This window comes from Lolium perenne, chromosome 7, assembly GCF_019359855.2.
Source record: "Lolium perenne isolate Kyuss_39 chromosome 7, Kyuss_2.0, whole genome shotgun sequence".
NCBI lineage: Eukaryota > Viridiplantae > Streptophyta > Magnoliopsida > Poales > Poaceae > Lolium > Lolium perenne.
In genome coordinates, this window is record NC_067250.2 from 173,813,318 (window position 1) to 173,827,790 (window position 14,473).

Below are 14,473 nucleotides of genomic sequence, written 5' to 3' on the forward strand. Positions count from 1 at the left end.
TGGATCCTTTTATATCCTCGGTTATTTTCTAGCTCCATGTGTGAATCAATGGATATTATACAAGTATCATTGTATGGCATGCGGATTAGTTGGATGACTTCATTTCGGCCAGCTCCGCAAACTCATATATTTAGACTGCTCATAGTGAGAGTAATTTAGGTAGTAACATCACACATTTCAAGGTGTTTTGGTGACATGGCATAGTAATAAATGAAAAAAAAAGCAGAAAACCAAAACTGATCCCGGGTGCATATGCACCCGGTATGTATAAAACATATTTCAAAAACATAAAAAATTTAGGAAAAAAATTTAGCATGTAGAGGGACATGTTCTATGTGTGCACGTAAAGTTTCACATAAAACCAACAATTTTTATACCCTGTGTAAAAAAGACAAATAATGCCTCGAGAAATAGACTATTTTAGCACCAAAAATTTGTCTTTTTTGCACAGGGTACAAAACATCTTGATTTTTGCTGAGACAACTTTGTGAGCATGTAACATGTCAAGGTATACATGCGGCATTTTTATTTATATTTTTTTGACATTTGTAAATATATTTAATATGTATTTTAAATAAAGGGTGCATATGCACCCGGGTGCAGAAACACCCTGTCCAAAAAAAAGGAGGTGGTAACTAGCTATGTTACCATAACATCACACACCCCAAGATAAAATGAGTCTACAAACAAATAAATGAGACTTTGCATGATACCATTCCTAAGTTACTTTCCACTATGAAGGTAGTAACGTGGACTACTACCTCCGTCCTAGTTCATAGGGCTTACGCGCATCTCTAGGTTTTCAATTTGGCCAAACATAATATTAATTGTACATCACAAAAATTATATCATTAGAAAGTAGAACACGTGAGGTTCCTAATGATATATATTTTGTAATATATATCTTGTATTATTATTGTCAAATTTACGATCTAGGGACACGCGCAAGTCCTATGAACTGGGATAGAGGGAGTAGTAACTTATGCATGACACCACCTTATGTTACTCCCCACTATGAACAGCCTTAGCCTTAGTGTACTATTAATAATACTTACACTTTGAGGTGCACACGTCATACGTTATCCTAAATAAGTATGTGCATAGTATGATCGGACATCCCTTGCCTGGTTCTTCACATGGACTACTTCATTCGACAGCTTTTAACTTCTAGCAGACGATAGAACTGAACCACTGATGGTTCGAGATGGTTTGCAAAGCAGTTTATAAATTTAACCTGTAGTACGTTCCTGGAGTGTTAGCTAGCAGCTTTGTTTTCGAATATTCTGGCTTATCTTAAGTTTTAAGTTGTAGATTGGTTCTAGTAGCTTCAGGTAAAAGAGTTTTGGAAAAATACGTTGCCCTCTCGGAGGGTGTCCGCGAGAAGTAGGAGGCGTTCGTGTAATAGCTGGATGGAACTGTGATTTCATTTTAATGGCATGGGGAGCGAAAGCTCTTCAATTCGACAAGAAAAACATGGTGTATGTCTTCTATTCAATTTGTTAAAAACAATCACGTATGCAACGTGCGACACCAACAAACATCTGCAAATACTTCACTAAATTAGCGTTTACCATTTCTTCACAACTTTAGTAGGTGTGGATCTAACATTAACCCGTTACATTGATTTCCTGCGTAGGTTTGCCATAGACTCGCGCCTTAAGCTTTGCATCAAAGGCCCAAAAAAACCTTGATATGAAATTACGGCAAAAATCATAGGGGCGGCAGGTCCAGCTCAGGATGCTATGTTTCTCCTCCAGAATTGCCACGCCCATGTCCTCCTTGGCATCATCACTTTTCGTGGAGCATGTGTACGGTTTCTCAAGTAGATTCATGAAATGATAGAAACCTTGCTCTTTGTTTGCTTGGCTCTTCTTTCCGCACATGAATTTTCCATCGAGAGGGTGCAGAATTTCAAAGCTTTTGGGGCAAAACGTACACGCGGTACTCAAGTGGCTGTGGCGCAATGATTTATCTGTCGGTAAAGAACAAAAGAAGGATGAGAAGCTAAAATGAAGACTCAAAGATGTACCAAAAAATTAACATTGTTACCCATCACCGTGGCAAATCTGGAAGAAAAACCATAAATGTAGCAGGAAAGGTTATGATGGATGTTTTCTCATGATTAAGCCGGTCGCTTACCGACGATGGTGCATGTTTCAACAGTTGGTGTGCCAAAGTTGTAGTCGTAGCGTAGCTCAGCGAAGAAGTGCGTGACGGGTTTGCCACTCCTGCGAGCGAGGAAGCTAACGTGGGCCCAAATGTGGCCTCTGAAACCTACGTACGCAGCCATCAAAGGCTTGACAGGCACAAAGTCCAAACCCTGAAATATTCCAGGTAATACACATGCTTTTTATTAGTACCTGATAATAGTATGATTACTGAAATCAATATGACCGAGGTGCGGGTACGCATGTGATCGATGCCGTACCTCGTGGTTGGCGTTGTAATGGCGCAGAGCATGGTGGACATGGCAAATGATGGATGCATCGCGCTCCCTGCAATTCATCGACACTGGTTGGTTAGGGAGCTCAAAAATTAAGATCGATTTATGCAATAGATAGCAAAGGATTCGGATCGAAGAAACATACTCTTCGGTGCGCTGGCGAGTTGATTGCATGCCACACCCGCACATCGAGCGTTCCTGTAGAATCTGATCCTCGCGGTGCAGGTCGTGCACGACTTGCTCCGGCATCACCCTCTCGGCCGACTGTGCGGATCCCATTATGATCGAAAGCTAAGGCAGCGTACGTCGCACCTCTCTAGTCTTGACAGATCTCCAACAAGAACACAATCTCTACGCACGCTCTTGCCTCTGTAGCTCCGTACCTCTATCGTCTAGTATGTACGCTTATATAGCGGGAAGCAGGGATCTCCAATCCGACTCGAATTCCATAATATCCGTTTGGTACGTACCACGGTGCCTCCCGAACGAGAGAAGCAGGCAGAGTCGGATACGTTTCCAGGCAGCTTTTGCGTGGACGGCGGAACGCTCTATCGCGCTGCCTCCCGAACGACGGAATCACATGGCAAGTCGGACTCGTTTCAGGCGGTAAAGAAGAAGAAGAAAACAATAATGCTACATCTACGTAAACTTCTTGCGGGAAAGGCTTAGGGGCTGTTTGGTTCAGGGGGTATCCTTTAGGGGATGAGGGCACCCCCAACCACCTGGTTAGGGATAGCCATTTTTTCTGTTTGGTTGAGTGTGAAGGATGAGCCACTTTTTTGTTTGGTTGGTAAAATAAAATGTGGTTGGGATGAGGGATGAGGGATGGATATGGCGTAACGGTGACCTTTTTGCTTGTATGGTGAGATTACCACTACAATAATAAAACAAGTCAACAATATATTAAACTTAGTCTAACTGAAACTATTACATGCCATAGTTGATAATATACTTCTGCTCCTTCAACTACTAGGTCGTTGATCTGCTAGTACACCTGTGCAAAATGATAAAGGATCAATGTAAAGAGATATGTATACATACAGAGAGAGAAAGAAAAGATGCGACCACTCCAGGCCTAGCCTCGTCGCCCATCCGAGGCACCTCCCTGGTCGAGCCCTCCCTGGCAATCGCCCCTCCCCCATGACCTATCCCCTTCCTCGACGTGTACTGAGCAAGAGTAGACCCAAGCGAGGAGGGAGCAGCCTGCACCCTCGTCGCCCCTCCATGGCGACCATCCGCAGCCCTCTCCCCGGCCCCAATCACGGGCCTCTCCCCCGGCGCCCAACACATCCCAAGCCACCCATCCCTTGTGGACAGATAGAGAGTCGAGGGAGGAGGGAGCAGTCTGTTGCCGGCCAAGAAAAGCAGGGGAGAGGAGGGAGGTACTTGCCGCCGTCGTGGCCCGTGGTCTCCCGGCGCTGCGCCACGAGTCCTTTCCGCGGCTGCGCCTCCAATTTTTCCGCCACCGGCTTGGTTCCTTTCCTTTCGCTGGTGGTGAGCGAGCGAAACGGTGCCAAATATCTATCTCGGGTGAGGCTAACGCGGGAGCCAGAAGTGGTTGGTCTCAGCCGCGAGATTTGGCCGGATGAGCTGAGCCACCGTTTCGAGGGAATATTCGTGGAATCTGGTTATCCTCATCCCCTCCCGTCCCTAAACCAAACATCTGGCAACCACATTTTTGATGGCTACCACTAACCACTGGAGGATATCCCCTCAACCAAACAGCCCCTTACGGGATGAACTGGAGTCGGACGTGAAGGTTATGATCGCTGCGGTGATGCCGTGAAAATAGATGGAAGTGGCCAGTGGGCAGAGAAAATAACTGCCCAGTTACGGAAACAGAGCAGATTGTGGGGGCTGAGGTTCCTTGCTGTTATGCTTTTCATCCTTCCAAATTAAAGAGAACGCCGTCTTCTTTCTCGGTCGATCGACCAAGACGCCCCCTTCTATTCTTCTTTCTTGTTCGGGACAGATCCACCAAGACCTGCTTGATATGCGCTTGTTTGTTTTTCTAAACAATCTTTGTAAATCAACGCACATATTGATCAGATTAGCAGGTAAACCTATTCATTGTGAAGTTCAGAACCTACTATCTTCTTGCGATCTAGCATATTTTTGCGTTCTGGCGATGGACTGTTCATCGTATTACTGAAATCTGATTGCACAACATCTTGTCGCATAAAAATTTCCCATCAAGAGGGTGCAGAATCTCAAAGCTTTTGGGGCAAAATATGCACGTAGTATTCAAGTGGCTTTTGCGCGATGTTTTTTCTTTTTTCGAAAATGGGCACTTTATTACTATCGGTGGAGAATAAAAGAATGGTGATAAGCAAAAAAAAAAAAAAAAACTCAAAGATGTACCAAAAATTAGCAATGTCAAAGAAAGCCGGCCACTTACCGATGATGGTGCATATTTCGGCCATTGGTGTGCCGAAGTGGTGGTCGTAGCGTAGCTCGGCGAAGAATTGCTTGACGGGGTCATCCTTGTTGCGCCTCTGTTTGCTACTAGTGATATTGCCCCTGCAAGCCAGGAAGCTAACGTGGACCCAAATGTGGCCTCGAAAACCTACGTAGGCAGCCATCAACGGCTTGACAGGCACAAAGTCTGAACCCTGAGATATTCCAAGCAATACGTGTGCTTTCTGTTAGTAACAACCGATAGCAAGAATGTATGCTATGAATTCGAAGAGAGCCCATTTCGTATGTACGTACGGTTAGATTTTATTTTTTGTGATGGCTTATAGCTAGATGTTACCTAAGGAGATAACTGAAGGGTCTGTATTGCCCCTTTCTGAAACTTGAACTTTAAACTGAAAACAACATTGTTTGCCAGGTTTTAACAACTACCTTCAGTTCTTTGGCATACTTGCTAAAGATCAAACAAAAGGGTCAATATTAGAACAAACTAGCCCCCGTTCGCTTAATGCAGCATGCACCTTTCTGTTTCACTGGAAAACCAAAAATTTAGGGGAAAATGGCATGTAGGAGAGCAAGGCAAAGACAAATAAAAGTCATTTGTAACACCGGCGACAATCAATATCATGACACTGGCATATGCTTATTGCCAAAAAATGTCCTCATCTTATACATAGAAAGAGCTCAAAAGAAAAGAATATATAATACACAGGTGCAAAAACCTCTCTAATCTTACAAAGAACGGAAAGAAGAAAAATGAAAGCATGAAGCTTCTAAAACATTTGATCTTAGTCCCGTGTCAGTAATCTCCTAATGATACATTTCTCTTGAATCTTCTGTACTTTGATGAATGAATATTGTGGCCCATGTATATCGGGCATATTTCGTGTCCTCGAGATCGCCTCTTACCACACATCCCTCAGATATCTACCTTCTGTCTGGAGGTTCTTGACAAAGCCCTCAGCCTTTGAACCGTCAAGTGATCCCTGCAACGCAAAAATGGTTTAAATTTGTTTGAGAGTTATCAGTGCACTCTGAATGAGGCATTTATACTGGTAAGGAAGTAATTTAACCACAAGAACCACCAGGCATGTGAGAAATACCTGCTCCTGGACAATGGTGTGGAGAACTCTATGCACATCTTTGGCCATGCCTTTGGCATCACCGCAAACGTAAATGTAACCACCCTGGGAGATAACGTCCCAGATCTCAGATGCCTGTATATGGATAAAGATAAGAGATATAAGAATCGCAGAACAAACAATAAGATTTAGTAATTAGACTGAGCTGTACGAAAGTGGCTACTAGCTCAATTACTTTCTGCGCCATTTTGTGCTGCACATATTCCTTAGCGGGACCCTCACGAGATAAGGCTAGAACCAACTCAGACAACGCTCCTTGATCAAGGAAGTTGTTCAGCTCATCCTCATAGATGAAGTCCTACAAGGTCAAAATTGTGTCAGCTAAAATAAGGAAACATCCGGAGATACAAAATTCTGCAAGATCTTTGATGTCATGCATACTGTGTATTGGTGTATACTACGTACCATTTTGCTGTTTCTGCATCCAAAGAAGAATATTGATCGACCCAGCTCGGCTCCAGATTCTTTTTGTACCAACCTCTCCTGATATCATGAATGTAATTTATATGTTAGTAATGTGACCTAACCAACAGTAGAGTTACAAAACTATCATCGAACAACAACAAACCTGCAAGAAGCCACGGAAAGGTGCAAGACCTGTTCCTGGGCCAATCATGATAATCGGCACTGAAGGATCAACGGGAAGTTTGAAGTTTGATTGCCTCACAAAAATTGGAGCCCAGCTATCATCCGATGGATTAGCATTCTGAAAATTGGATTCAATGGTAGAGCAGTCTCAGATAAATGTGCTTATGGTTTAAGGGACTACTTTCGACTTAGCTGTTTCAGTTTTACTTTACTTTGACATCATCTCCACTAAACTCAAGACTAAGCAAGCAAGTTTTAAGTCACAGATAAGCAATGATGAAATTATATATCAAAAACGTGAATTACTATTTGGTGTATAACTGTATATCCTAAAGCAGTCATTTGATTGTAGGTGTTGTTCACACAGGTGTGGCATATTCTCATTGGAAATAAGTCGTAAGCAATAACCAATTAGCCTCAAGTCACTCAAGTCCTTGTCACTAGTTTAGTTTCTCTGCACCCCAGCAAGCACCCACCCCTAAGTGCCATCTATCACCGGTGTCTTTCTATGGTGTTTATGCTCTAATATACATCATACATGTAACCTCAATGTGCAATAGTACAAAGGTTTACTGTTCTTGAAGTTACCTTGATCCAAGTTGAGCAGACTCCCTTGTGTACCCTTCCAGCAGGAGTAGTTTCACGCACAAGCGCAGATGTGACATGGATCCTGGTCGGTGCCATGCTGGTGGACAAAAGAAGAAACTATAAACCAAGAAAGGAAAAAACTATTACGCAAGACTGATAAAATGGCATGAACAGGATCATTACCTAGGTGAAGACGAAATTGAGTAGTATCTTGGTTGAAGACGAGGAGCAACTGCTGCAAAGAAGACTCCTAGTGGAGGCTTTGCAGAAGGGAACTCTGCCATGACCTCCAGTAGGCTCCTCTGACTCACAACAATCCATTGAGCATACTCATCCTGCATCGTGAACATAAACATGTTACATATCAGAATCTTGGGATTTGATAAAATGAGAAAGCTTGAGAGAGAAACCGACCTTCCCAGCAGGAGATGCCAAGAACTTTAAACGGTCAGCATCAGCAGGATCCGAAGCATAAGTGGCTAACGCAACCAGAGCACTCTGGAAATCATACACAACACTTTGGTCAGTGACACTCGATTAACTTTTCAGAAACTCTAGAGATACTGTGAATTGCTAAATGACTCACCTTCTTTGGTGAATTTAGAAGATCAGCATATCGAGCCAGTGCATTCCTCACAGTGATTGGGGAGGGGAAAGGAGGAGCAAGAGAACCGCCGTCTACTGGTTTACCATCCTCTTTGTCTGCATGGATGGTGAAATAAGTCTCTGACGAGTAGCCTAACAACTTCTCTGCCTCATCTACAACCTCTGGGCAGTTTTCGGTGTATACACCAACATGGTCACCAGTTTCATACCTGATAAGAAGCAAGGTGGAATATGTTAAGAACAGTGAAGGAAATTTTATAGTACACAAACTAATGACAACTTTGATTGGCTTTTCACCAAGAAAGCGGGGTGTCTGAATGGAGCAGTCACCGATGTATTCACAAATTATAGTTTCAATAACTACCATGTTTGCAACTTTGAGTATTCCGTATGATCTCCACCCTCAAATTCTCGTGAAAAATATACAATAGAATAGCATAAACAATATTTAGACTCACAGCAAAGAAAGATAATAATCATCGGATGACTTACGTAAGACCGGTGCCAGCAATGTCAAACTCCAAGTGAGTGCATGAACGATCAGAAGCAGGAGAGTGGAGTTCCCGCTGCACCGCCACATTAGCCCTAAATATGCATGGTAGTTTGCAACTTATTAAGTCATCTTAACATTACATATACGCTTGGGGCCACATAGTGCAAAAGTGAGAACTTCGCAGTGGCATTCTTAATTACCGGCAAGGATGCTGAGCATCATGCACTGCATGACCATTTGTTAGACTGAAGTTTCTGTCCAAGAGGGACGCCTCCTCGGGCTTAACGAATTCAATCCGGTATTCAGGAATGGCAGCTGTATATGTAGTGCCTGTGGACACATCATTTTCATCCCGGAGCAACCGATCCAACTCTGGCCAGAGAGATTCTTTCCTGAGGGCACAAGAGTTAATGAAGCAATGTAAATGACAATGAAGAAGAAAAAATACATAAGAAAAAACATCTTGAAAATAAATAGAGAATGTATACCATGCATTGAAATCATCCTCAATGCATTGATCATCATCTCCAAGGCCGACCGGAACAAGGCGGTTTCCACCTAAACAGACAGAAAACATTTAGATGAACTGAACATATTGGCTAAGGAATTAAGCGAGGTAAGAGAGCTATAAGACCTACCTTGCTCAGTTAGGATCTCATCAACCACATTGGCAATCTATAAATATGAAGCAAAAGAATAAGATGTTAGTGAATAACAGGATTTCACAAGCTGGGAGCCGAACACTAAGTTCTGACAAGTGAAATGTATGACAGTGTGACTCTATGAGTACCTTGTTGAAATGCTCATACTGACGATTGCCAAGACCAAACACAGCATACTGGAGGTCATTTAACCACACACCCCTCTCATTTCCCTCTGTGAACCATTTGTAGAACCTAGCAGCGTTGTCGGTGGGCTCACCATCTCCGTAGCTGAAATATTAACCAAAATAAGCTTCCATCGATGTAATATGAAACAGAGCAGTCAAAGAGCTAATACTCCCTCTGTTTTTATATTTAAGCCATTTGTTTGAAAATATGAGGCATTTCATTTCAGTTGATGCCATCACCATGTTCTTTGATTTTAAGTTTTAACAGAAGAATGATGCTTGTTCTACAGAAACACAAAGCAACTATTTCGACGCCATTCTCTGAGCTGGAGCATAATACTCTTCAAAACAATAAAATGCAAAGGGCGTAGTCAAAAGGGATGATCATCTTACGTGGCAACAAAGAACAAGGCTAGCTTCTCCTTCTTTAGCTTGTCGTAATCCTCATCCTCCACTGCATAATCGTCCTACATATACATACAGAGCCATGGTTGTGCATAAGAACATCTGAGATGATGCTTCTCCTCTTTTGATCGTTAGATGTCTCTGCTTACCAAGTCGATAACTTTGAAAGTGGCTTTGTCGTATCTTGCTTTTGCCTCCTCAGCGAGTGCCTGCAAAGTAGGGAGAATAGTAATAATGATTAGAAGATGATAACACACTCATGAGATTGCATACACCTAACATTACAACAGAGCTCGAAAAGTAGAAAAAAGACTGTTGCTTCTTCTTGCATGTTCCCTCCCATCTAAGGATCTACTACGGAACAACTCCCACTTTTTTGTCCCTCGATCCTCATTCACATGGCATGAGCCTCCAGTTGGTTAAGCCAAATCAAAGAAAACTCTAGGAGTATCTAACAAGCTGGACCAGGAAAGCAGGTGAGAGGTTGTTTAGCCAGCCAGCTCCTTGACAGTTGACACCCTAGAGACGAGAGTAGTATCAACCGGGATGGTTGTGGTACTTTAATATTTTGGTCAAGATCTCGCTGTCGCACATGTTGTGTGGCTGCTACGACCTTGAAACGAGGTTGCAGCACTCTGTTATTATTATTCGCAGGCCAGCAGAGTGGTAGCTGGACTAAACAAGGCCAGAATAATCAAACTAAGTGTTTTTGTTTTTGTGGTGTTGAATTCGTCAAATTTCGCGGTAACTGGGTTCCCACGAAGCTGGATCCCGAGGCCGGCAGGAAAACGATGCGCGGACAGATTCAGAGGCCCGCTCGGCCGTCTCCATCGTCGCCCATCGGTGATGTCAGCCAATTACTTGCGAGCAAGAACGAGGGAGGGTCCAGGCATCCAGCTACCTACCACCACGTACGGTGCGGTGTCCACACAATCAAATTCGATACTACAGTAGTAAAGAGTTATGGAGAAGAAGGTTGGAGAGCAGAGGAGGATTGTGGTTGAGAGAGAGCGGGCACGGGAGGCGGCATTAACCAACCTTGGCGAACCCCTCGGCGGTGCCTGTCTGCGTGCCGAAGAAGACTGCGACGCGCTTCCTGCCGTCGTCGGCGGGCTGCTCCTCCGTTCCCTGCCTGGCCTTCTTGCCCTGCGTGGCGAGCGCGGCGGACGCCTTGTCCGCGTCCTTGCGCTTCTTGCCCGCCGCCGTCCGCCGCCAGAGCACGAGCAGCGCGCAGCCGAGCACGGCGGCCGCCAGCGTGGCCAGCAGCGCCCTGACCTCCGCCCTCTCCCCCGCGGGCACGGCGCCGGCCAGCTCCGCGGGCGTTATGCCCCGCAGCAGCGCCGCCACCAGCTCCATCGGCCCCGCCGCCGAGTCCATCGATCTCACCGCGCGCGCGTGGTTGGCGTGGAGGAATCAGAAAGATTGTGGTGCTCCGGTCACGTTGGCGTGGGTAGGTGGGTGGGAGAGCGTTGGGAAGGAGGTGGTGGTGGCGGTAGTAAACGCGCGGGCGACGGCAGGCAGCTACTTGCAACCTGAGGCGGGTGGGCGGGGAGGGCGGGGGCTCTATATACTACTCCGGCGCGCTTTACTCGTGGTCGTGGAGTTGGCGCAACCAATGCCATGGCCATGGCCATGGTCAACACACCTACCACGGCCACCGCGGGAAGGAAGGAATGGGCTCGGGCCGCGGGGGATGCGTGGACCTGGTGTACCCGTGGTAGGTTTGGTTTGGGTGGCGGTCGTACTGACGTGCCTGCTTTTCTCGCGCCAAGTTTCAGAGTTCTCTGCCCGCGGCGGCCGTGCTCGTGTTTTCTTTTTTCTTTTCCCGTGGGCGATGACGTACCAAAACGAACCCGAGGAAATAAATACAAATAGCATGCTGCAAATCTTCGTTGCGCTGTGTACCACATGCTTGGAACGAACGAGGACTATCTGAACACGTGTGTTGTGTGCGAGCCGTACGGTCTACATGCCCCACCAAACATATACGCCTTCTCATTTTTGGATATATATCTGAAATTGTACACACCGTTCACTCCCTTGTCTCCTGGCGTGACGCCTTGTTGCCCCAATTCACACATGAAGTATACCTTTCAAATAGAATGCCTCAATTCAGGCATGTCATCAAGTATACCTTTCAAATAGAATGCCTCAATTCAGGCATGTCATCTCCAGTGGGCCGACCTATTTATCACGGTTTTGGTTCTTTTGGATCGGCTCGTGGATAGATAAGGTTTGTCCTCCATTTGATCCGTTCGGGTCGAGGGTAAATCGAGAGGCCAGACCCATTTTTTATTTATAAAAACTTGATTTACAAGGAAAACTATTAAAGGGACATTAATATTTTTTTCCATAAAACCATAGCCAAGGTTCGCACCGCGACCACGTCGTCATCGTCGGAGGCAAGGTCAATGAACGCATGCAGATTCCACGCAAATGGCCACGACGACCAAGCCTGAGCTAGGGTTTGAATGTGAAGTATTTTGAATCTATCGAAAGGGATTTGAATGTAAAGTATTTTGTAATCTATGCTACACAAATATAACGCCCCTATTCACCTTGCATCCACCGGGGCTCTTTCGGTGCAGCGATATCCAAGGTGTTGGTAGGAGATCATGATGTTCTTATTTTGAAGATTCCGGGGTTTCTCGCAGCGGATCAACAGAAGCACATGTGTCAGTGTTTGTGCACTGTTCTAGATGCATCGTTTTGGAGAATTTTTCGGAGTTTAGCTGGTGACCACTGCTCTTGCTATATGAGTCTCTATTTGCTTCGGTGGGGACTTCTTTTTTTCTTTTGTTCTTCTGTTGTTTGGATTGTGTGCATCACTTGTGTCTCTTTAGACATTTTGTTGTTTCAGAGCCCGGGTTTAATTGGTATCATCTTGGTATTAATATTATCTTTATCTGGGGGAAAAATATGTACGTCCAAAAAAAGGTGGAGAGTATGCCTTTTTGGGGCATAAATTATCAAGATTTGGCATTTATGTTTAGTCTAGAGTAGTACTATAATGTATTTCACATTTTAAAAAATTACACACTTATAGCATACATCACTATGAACATCTGGATTTGTTTTTTTTTTTTGAAGTCTTAAAAAACTAGTTTTGAATTTCAAAAATAACGGGTTTCCCAGAGCCTCCGAGCTCACGTTTGCATTGTTTTTAGCGAGTACGTCAGTTTTAGGTTGTACTACCTCCATCTCAAAGCTTAAGGCCTATTTTTTCAGAAAGTCAAATTATGTCAAGTTTGACCAAATTTTTATCAAAAATTATTAACATGAAAAATACAAAATCAATATCATTAGATATATAATAAAATATATATTTCATATGGTATCTACAAAATATCATATTTATTCATAAATTATTCTAGAAGTTTAGTCAAATTTTACTTTGTTTGACTTTCAAAAAAAAAAAAAAAACCTTAAGCCTTGGGATGGAGGTAGTAGTGACTACATCTATCCCACAATGCACAATGCATTGTTTAGGTATCTCCTAAGTGCAAATAAAAATGAAGTGCAGTTAGCACTTTTCTCTGCTGCAGACCGGGTTGCAAAGGACAAGGATTGACTATCCTGTAATCGGGAATTCAACGAATTGACTTAACTTGTGAGACAAGAAAAGATGGCATGCTGCTAGGAATTAAATTCAGATCAGCGAATCGGAAGGTAAGGCATCCCAAATCTGAATGGCAACATGCTGACCTGGTCTGTGTCAGACTCAAACGTGAACTGAGCACACGCTTATGGATCAAATTAATGTGTAGGGTATGTACGGTCCACCAGCCATCACCTGTGCTAGAATGCCATCGTTGTGCTCGTCCGGTGCGAATAGTCTACATATGTGAATAGTCTACAGATAAACTCAGATTTGAATTCGGAAACTATTCATGATAGATTTCTCTTTTTTGTTTCTCAATGTATGTTTCGAATTTTGATCTGAAATTTTTAGGGGTTATCTTAATATGTGTTGTGAACATGTATGATTTTTTTCAGATTTTTTCGCAATATTTAAATTTAGATTTAGGCCGCATGTCACACGGTGACATGCAAAAGGTGAATGTCACCTGATCTGTGTCCCCAGCGGGAGTGCCATGCCTCGAAGGTTACAACTTAGAAGTCGTTTGGTATCCATCATTTGGGCCTGTAATTCTGGAATTTATTTTGAAATTTTATAGGTGGGTTGTTTGGTTGCCACAGAATTTGCCTGTCATTTCATTTAGGAAATCCAGCAAAATGATGCCATGGGTAAACACGATTCCGAGCTGAGACCTATCATTCGCGTTTCTCTATGGAAGTCATTTACAAATTCAATATTGAATTCTGCTGTCATTTGCAATTCCTGTGGCAACCAAACAAGTTTCCATTTCTGGAATTACAATGTACATGAAATGAATACATGTTCATTTCAAAATGCTACAAATGAAAGGAAAGCTTGACTTCCAAACGACTTCTTACAAATTTCTTACTTATGGCGTGTTTGGTGGTTTGCATGTCCTTGGCTCGCATCGGGCTAGCAATTTTTGGCATGTTTGGTTACCTGGGCTAAGTCGCGTTCTTGCACGAACCGCTTCTCAAAGCAGAGTTGGGCCAGGTGACAAGGTATTGACTTGTCAATGCCTACAAGTTGTAGACTAGGGTTTTGCGGAAAGTAGAGGGCAAATAGATCTCGAGGGTTTCAGCCGGAAAAAGTACTCGACTGCTAAGAAACTAGGGTTATGTTGACAATAAATCAATCCTCTCTTCGTCCCTCGACTCCCCCTTATATAGGAGGCGAAGCCGAGGGTTTCGTATTACACAAGTTACAAACTCCAAGAGACTCTACGAGTTCGTCCCATATTGGTTACAAGTCTTTAATCCTAATACAATTCTATCTTTCCATATCGACAGTTTAGTTGGGCTTCCGGGCTTCATATCCTTCGAGTCATGGGCCTTCGGTAAACCTCGGGTACCAACTTCGGCAG

General features: G+C 43.9%; 2 protein-coding genes across 2 annotated transcripts; both read right to left on the reverse strand.

Annotated features, from left to right (window-relative positions):
- Nucleotides 1-1,540: 1,540 nt before the first annotated feature.
- LOC127301098 (uncharacterized) lies at nt 1,541-4,074 on the reverse strand. Its single transcript, XM_051331310.2, has 4 exons — nt 2,589-4,074; nt 2,429-2,495; nt 2,140-2,320; nt 1,541-1,972 (listed from the first exon to the last, which is right to left on the reverse strand). Exons 1-4 carry the CDS (start codon nt 2,720-2,722, stop codon nt 1,608-1,610), a joined length of 747 nt encoding a protein of 248 aa, XP_051187270.1. The 5' UTR covers nt 2,723-4,074; the 3' UTR covers nt 1,541-1,607.
- Nucleotides 4,075-5,454: 1,380 nt separating this feature from the next.
- LOC127301099 (NADPH--cytochrome P450 reductase) lies at nt 5,455-10,918 on the reverse strand. Its single transcript, XM_051331311.1, has 17 exons — nt 10,548-10,918; nt 9,659-9,718; nt 9,498-9,571; nt 9,066-9,207; nt 8,914-8,950; nt 8,764-8,833; nt 8,476-8,667; nt 8,275-8,367; nt 7,763-7,991; nt 7,591-7,674; nt 7,360-7,511; nt 7,177-7,273; nt 6,569-6,706; nt 6,406-6,483; nt 6,176-6,298; nt 5,962-6,075; nt 5,455-5,844 (listed from the first exon to the last, which is right to left on the reverse strand). Exons 1-17 carry the CDS (start codon nt 10,884-10,886, stop codon nt 5,764-5,766), a joined length of 2,103 nt encoding a protein of 700 aa, XP_051187271.1. The 5' UTR covers nt 10,887-10,918; the 3' UTR covers nt 5,455-5,763.
- Between the last annotated feature and the right edge of the window lie 3,555 nt (nt 10,919-14,473).

What these genes read in the sequence shown, in the direction of transcription:
- LOC127301099 (XM_051331311.1), bottom strand. Translation starts at nt 10,886, where the DNA reads ATGGACTCGGCGGCGGGGCCGATGGAGCTGGTGGCGGCGCTGCTGCGG. An exon ending in TGAGATCCTAACTGAGCAAG is followed by an intron (nt 8,834 to 8,913) that starts GTAGGTCTTATA and finishes CTGTCTGTTTAG; the next exon opens with GTGGAAACCGCCTTGTTCCG. An exon ending in ATTGCTGGCACCGGTCTTAC is followed by an intron (nt 7,992 to 8,274) that starts GTAAGTCATCCG and finishes GCTTCTTATCAG; the next exon opens with GTATGAAACTGGTGACCATG.
- LOC127301098 (XM_051331310.2), bottom strand. Translation starts at nt 2,722, where the DNA reads ATGGGATCCGCACAGTCGGCCGAGAGGGTGATGCCGGAGCAAGTCGTG. An exon ending in ATTACAACGCCAACCACGAG is followed by an intron (nt 2,321 to 2,428) that starts GTACGGCATCGA and finishes GGAATATTTCAG; the next exon opens with GGTTTGGACTTTGTGCCTGT. An exon ending in TGAAACATGCACCATCGTCG is followed by an intron (nt 1,973 to 2,139) that starts GTAAGCGACCGG and finishes CTTTACCGACAG; the next exon opens with ATAAATCATTGCGCCACAGC.